The following is a 370-nucleotide window of genomic DNA, read 5'->3' as shown; positions in this document are numbered from 1 at the left end:
CGTGATTACAACAAAGCTCCCTCAGAACTTCTTTCAATCGGACATGAGGATGAACGAAAGGGAATGAAACCATTCCCTTATAAAGCACAAACATTCCCAACCCCCATTTTTCTCTGATCCCCCCCCCCCCCATCTCCCCCGACTCTTCCACCCGCAGACTCGTGAGGATGAAGATGACAGGAATCCTCGACAAGATCATGACGAAGTGGAGGATCGAACCACCTGTGTCCACCTCCACCTCCGTCCCTGCCATGAGTATGGGTTCCATGGCGTCGGCGTTTGTGATCATGACCATCGGCGCGCTCATGGCCGCCGTGGTCCTGGTTGGAGAGCTTGTGGTCTGGAGATGGTCTGGCGCGACGTCGAAAGT

General features: G+C 54.6%; 1 protein-coding gene across 1 annotated transcript in view; it reads left to right on the top strand.

Moving 5' to 3' along the window:
* The window catches only part of LOC119594805 (glutamate receptor ionotropic, delta-1-like), a gene marked incomplete in the record, with an annotated part of 12585 nt that overhangs the window by 10826 nt on the left and 1389 nt on the right, over positions 1 to 370 (top strand). Inside the window, 1 exon segment of the mRNA XM_037943895.1 lies at positions 158 to 368. Within this exon segment, the coding sequence (XP_037799823.1) occupies positions 158 to 368 (211 nt within the window).

The sequence above is a fragment of the Penaeus monodon genome, chromosome 34 (genome assembly GCF_015228065.2).
Source record: "Penaeus monodon isolate SGIC_2016 chromosome 34, NSTDA_Pmon_1, whole genome shotgun sequence".
In the NCBI taxonomy this organism is placed as follows: Eukaryota; Metazoa; Arthropoda; class Malacostraca; order Decapoda; family Penaeidae; genus Penaeus; species Penaeus monodon.
This window is presented reverse-complemented; position numbering and strand designations above follow the sequence as displayed.